The sequence below is a fragment of the Hydractinia symbiolongicarpus genome, chromosome 3, assembly GCF_029227915.1.
Source record: "Hydractinia symbiolongicarpus strain clone_291-10 chromosome 3, HSymV2.1, whole genome shotgun sequence".
Taxonomy (NCBI): Eukaryota; Metazoa; Cnidaria; class Hydrozoa; order Anthoathecata; family Hydractiniidae; genus Hydractinia; species Hydractinia symbiolongicarpus.
The window spans coordinates 17,775,161-17,780,836 of record NC_079877.1 but is presented as its reverse complement, the minus strand read 5'-3'; the positions used below and the strand labels follow the sequence as shown (position 1 = coordinate 17,780,836).

General features: G+C 34.8%; 1 protein-coding gene across 1 annotated transcript; it reads left to right on the top strand.

Moving 5' to 3' along the window:
• Nucleotides 1-917: 917 nt before the first annotated feature.
• LOC130636897 (metabotropic glutamate receptor 3-like) lies at nt 918-5,444 on the top strand. Its single transcript, XM_057446748.1, has 5 exons — nt 918-925; nt 1,138-1,210; nt 1,401-2,967; nt 3,502-4,425; nt 4,622-5,444. The coding sequence occupies exons 1-5, from the start codon at nt 918-920 to the stop codon at nt 4,672-4,674; spliced, it is 2,625 nt and encodes an 874-aa protein (XP_057302731.1). The 3' UTR covers nt 4,675-5,444.
• The last annotated feature ends 232 nt before the right edge of the window (nt 5,445-5,676 follow it).

The following is a 5,676-nucleotide window of genomic DNA, read 5'->3' as shown; positions in this document are numbered from 1 at the left end:
GTGTGGACGTAATTCTTAGTATAAACTACTCTTGTAAATACATTTCAACATATATACTTTAAAGTAACTAAATTTCACGGAACCTAAATTATTTTTTTTGCGGAAATTATTTTGGTGAAAAGTTATTAAACTTGCGAATCCCAAAATTTAGTATTTGCCACGAAATTTCGTTTCATTTGAGAACAACAACAACTTTGCCACCAGGGCTATTTGCTTGTCAGAAGTGATGACGAATGATATAAAGCAGTCAGCCCCGATTATATTTGTTTTATAAGTCTCAAATAATATTTAACTGTCATACATAAGCCGGCCTTTCCTGATTATGTTCGTTCTATAATAAGTGAGAAATAATATTAGACTGTCGTATATAAACCGGCCTGCCCTGATTATGTTCCTTTTATAAGTGCCAAATAAAAATTTTTGAGTAATAAACCAGCCCGTCCTGATTATGTTGCCCTGACTGTATTTCCTGCCCTGTTCTTAACCGGGGCAAGCTGCTGTACCTAATCAGGGCAGCGTTTATTATCAGGGCAGAACATGTACCACATGAGCTCTGTTTTTTGCAAGTCCCAACAAACATTCTCAGGCACATTAAAACATATTTTGGGTACTGTTGAATTGACCCGGCCAAATTTTGGACACAGTAGAGTGAAAATCATAGCTAGCTAGCCAGCTAGGTAGCTGGTAGAGCATGTGTTATACATTTAGCATTTATATATATACAGCTTGTAGTAGTGGCTAAATTTTAAAAAAAAAATGTTTATATTTATGAAGAATCAGAAAAATCGTATTCAACCATATTATTAGTTAGCTAGCTGTTAATTTCATTGGATGAGATGTTTAACTAGCTAGCGAGCTGTACCCAGCTAGCTAATATCATAGTCTATAGAAGAAAAACCTTATTAGACTATGCTAATATGGTTGAGTAGTTTCAATTTTTTATACATAAAATACATGGTATATATAAATTTTCGGCCTTTTGATTTTCCAAGAAAAGTTTCAATTTAAAGTTCCTATTAAGAGGTAAATTCTAAAAAATTTATTGTTCTGTTTGTCTTCCACAATTGTTCTAAGATTGGGCATGTACGTCCATAGATTGGGCAGTCCAGTCTTAGACTGGCCACCCATTTGTCACAGTCAGAAATTGGCCTGGCCAGTCTTTAGACGGGGCGCGTTCCAAGTTTGGGCAGAACAGTCATGTCAAAGTGTGGTATTTTTTAATTCCTTATATCTTTCAAAAACAACATTTTTAGTAGAATGGAATGTTTTTTCTTTATTAACTATATTTTACCTACATATTAAGCACAACTTGTTTTTGCTCTGGAGGTAACCTTTAATACAGTCTGATCTACATTTTTTTCATATTGGTCAAGTTGCTAAATTTAGAATTTTCTATTTAGAATTTTAAATGGTCTTACAAAATGCTGTTTGAATATGGTTTGACTTCTTATGTGTGGCATGTATTTTTGACAATTTACCTCTTACGCTTTGTGTTTTGTTTCAATGGTCAAAACCTACCTTACTCTCATCGTAATCAGATTTTAATGGCTGGACTATTTCCCATACATTCAGGAGAAAGAAACCAATGTGGTAGTATTAACATTGAACGAGGAATACATCGCTGGCAAGCTATGCTTTATGCTGTAGACCAAATAAATAAAAAGTACGAAACATTAAAGAACCACACTGTAATTGTGGAAGTTTTTGATACGTGCCAACAAGAAACTCTGGCTTTGGATGGAGTTATAAAAATTGTTGTTGATAAAGTCAGTGCTGGTAACGGTATGTGTCGTCATAACACAAGCAATCAGAAAGATGTTGTAGCTGGAGTCATTGGTGCAGCATCTAGTTCTGTCTCAATTCAAGTCGCAAATTTGCTACGGTTGTTTAAAATACCGCAAATAAGCTACGCATCTACAAGTGCTTTGCTAAACGATCGACAAAAGTATAACTTTTTTACTCGAACTGTTCCACCAGACACTCAACAGGCTAGCGCAATGATGGATTTGGCGAATTATTTTAATTGGACAGCAGTAATGATTCTTTACTCGGAAGGGAGTTACGGAGAGAGCGGTTTTGAAGCGTTAAAAGCGAAAGCAAAGTTATTCAATATTTGCATCGCATTTCACTTTAAACTCGGAAGTAATGTCGGCGACTATGAATCTCTTGTCGACGAGTTAAAGAAACGATCTACAACAAGGGTTGTAATTCTTTTTCTGGATGGTCAGCACATTCAATTATTGTTGGAAGCTGCCGCCCACCAAAACGCGGAATTTACTTGGGTGGCTAGTGACTATTGGGGCACCCGAAGTGACTTTTTAGATTCTGCAAAACTGAGAAGTGTTGCTAACGGAGCCTTAACGCTTACTCTCAAATCAAATTTTTCGTTGGAAAAATTTAGGCGATATTTTTGCAAATTAAAACCAGATTTCCGCTCTGAGCAGGATTTACCCAACTCTGTGGCTTGGTTTAACGAATACTGGATTCGAAAATACAATTGTTCTAGTAACATATCGAGTTGTACACGTGACCAGCATTGTGCTAACATCAGGTTCGATGACAAAGTACCGTACGTAATCGATTCTGTGTATGCGCTAACACAAGCAATGGATTCCGTTATAAAAAAACTATGTGACAACAAAACCTCTTGTGAGAACTGGGCGCAATTTAAAGGGGAACAGGTCCGAGATAGCCTTATGAATGGTCAATACAACGGAATATATGGACTAACGACATTCGACGAGACTGGAAGTGCGAACCATGGCTATGATATCATGCAATACATAAATGGCTCATACTTCCGTCTTGGTGGATGGAAAAATAATCTTTCGGTAACAAATGCTCCAAAAAAAATGGTAAAGTCGTATTGTTCCCCAGTATGTCGTATTGGTTTCGTTAAGCGACAAAAACAGAACAGCCCTAAATGTTGTCACACTTGTTTTGAATGTGGTCATAATCAATACGCTGGTAAGTTTTTAATGCAATTTAGCTTATATTAAAAACTGGGTTTATTTTTGCGGATTGGTTGCAGATTTCTAAAATTTAAACTTGGTTTTTGTCTAAAGCCTTCAAGCACCTTTTTTCGTTGTTACAAGATTTCGTCACATCAGGCAGACTAAGGTTGTTTTTCAATTTTCATGAAAGGCCATTCAAAAATATACGCACGCTCTTAAATCGTCAATTTTAACCACCTGTCTTCTAGACCCATATGTTCTTATATAGTTTGTTTTTCCTTTTTTTTCCTGAACGTGTGTACTTTTTGAATTGCTTCATATAATTTTGTAAGAAAGAGGTTTTGCCATAGTTTTTGTGAAATCCTAAATGTTTAATTTTATATTTTAGTCTTCTTTTAAACACGCCTTTTTCCCATTGTTTTTTTATTAGTTTCTCGCCAACAAATTTTTATGAAAAAGATGTATTTTTTGGAAAAAAATGTGTTTTTTTGTGATAAAGAAAGGACCTCAAGAAGTGTATCAAGTTGTTCATGAAATCATGTTTTAGGTAATATTACGGATTGTTATTACTGCAGTAATGGACATCGACCTAACGCGACGAGAAATGGATGTGAAGTACTGCCTATTCGACATCTGGCAACTTCGTGGGTTACTATGGTTGCAGTACTAGCTGGTGTGGGAATAATAGCAACGCTTAGCGTGATTTTGATCTTCATTTATTATAAAAACACTGAAATTGTTCAGACTTCCGCTCCAGAATTATCATTCCCTCTACTTGTTGGTGTTTTACTCTGTTATATTCTCACTTTTATCATTGTAGCAGATCAAACTGACGTGTTGTGTGGCATTCAACGTTTTGGACTTGGATTTTGTTTAAGTATATGTTACAGCGCACTGCTGACCAAAACCAATCGATTGTCGCGTGTTTTTAACGACCAGTCCCATCATGCACCACGTTTTATCACAGCTTCTTCGCAGATTGTAATCCTGTGTGGTCTTGTGTTTGTCGAGTGTGCTCTTGCTACGATTGGTTTGTACAATAACGCACCCGGAATTGTACCGGTTGAACAAAATAAAAAAACCGAAGTTTTTTTTCTTTGCAAGGTACCGCTTTTTGATATTATCACTTCTTATGCGTACAACTTTGTGTTGGTGGCTGTTTGTACGTTGTACGCTTTTAAAACAAGACACATTCCAGCGTGTTTCAACGAAGCTCGTTATCTGGGCTTTGTCATGTATATAACTTGTATCATCTGGCTGTCATTTATTCCATTGTATTCAGTTGATATCAGCAAGGAGAATGTTGTCATAGTACTCTGTTTTAATATTATATTAAACGCAACAACTATTCTGGCTGGTTTATTCGGACCAAAGTTGTATGTGATTACATGCCATCCATCTCGCAACAAACGAACACGATCAACGCGATCGTTTTTACAGTTGAGCCAGTCAATGGACAACTCTGAGAGCTGTAAGTTTTTTCTTTGTGTTTATCACATTGTATCTAGTTAGTAGAAAAGTAACGGCGACACGTTTATCTGTGCGAACGTCTGACTTTGAAGTAATATGCCCTGGCCACTTGTTTGTTTTTGAGGTTCTTAAGGATATCATGCTCCCGAACTTATTTTCTACTGCTGCCATGTAACATGTTGATTTTTATTATATAGGTGTTGAAAGAAAAATGACCACGTATAGCTTGCACTGCGACACTAAAAAATGAGTGTGTTCGACTTTTCTGTTTGCACAGAATTTGAAGGGTTATCATGATGCACCAAAGTTACGCGTTCACGCGACATGCTACTGTGTAAACAATGTTAACATCAGTTAACTGAGACTTCATTGAAGTACTATACTCCTAATTTGACAACCGTTATTCTTCTAGCTGATTAATCCACAAATTTGAAAACTCTCATTTAAGATGGTGCTTTAATTTTTGCTTTTCTTAAATGTTTTTTGTTATGCAACATTTAGGTATATTTGAGGTGCAAAATATTCTTATTGATTCACATGCAATGATTTTTTCCATGACTTTTGTCTTAGATGCTACAGCTTCTCGCTACATCACTTATAGAAAATTTGTAGAATACTTGAAGTTTTTGTATATTTTTTACATTTTGCGAACATAGAAATGAGCAATTTTAAAAATTTAGCGACAGTCAACTTTTGCGAATCATCAAAAGATAACCTTGTAAATTTAAAGGATTAAACTCTAAAACGTGTTCTTTTGTTATCAAAACATTGGTTAGAATTTTTCACCCCGAAAATTAACTTTTTGCACCCATAAACTTATGCAATTAATGCTCTTATAAAGTTTTGTAACATAAACTTTCGCGAAATCGGCCAAAATTTCAGTAATTTGCGAGAGTTTTTGTATTAGAATTAATTTTCCTTTATTTTTTTATCAATTTTTGTTTGTAGCAATGTACATTTGTATAAAAGTAGTATTTCGTGTATATACGTTTAGTTGAAAGAATATATTGCAAAAAAGAACCAGAGTTGGAAGTTTAGTCGCATATGACAGATTTAACAAGAGATAAAAAGTATGTAAAATTCATTACAAATTTTATTTTTTTCAAAATTATTTTCATTTTATTTTCATTTCTTGTTCGAAAATATTTAAACTACATCTAAATGTTCGCTGAATTTTGATTTTTGAAAAATTTTCATTCTTAACGTACAGTGGAACAAGCGGTCATAAAGAAAATACTCTGTTGAAAGAAAT

Bases quoted from the DNA above. Each gene is read 5' to 3' on its own strand.
- LOC130636897 (XM_057446748.1), top strand. The intron at 1,211-1,400 runs GTATTTTTTAAT...TTTTCTATTTAG, and splicing joins AACAGTCATGTCAAAGTGTG to AATTTTAAATGGTCTTACAA. The intron at 4,426-4,621 runs GTAAGTTTTTTC...TTTATTATATAG, and splicing joins AATGGACAACTCTGAGAGCT to GTGTTGAAAGAAAAATGACC.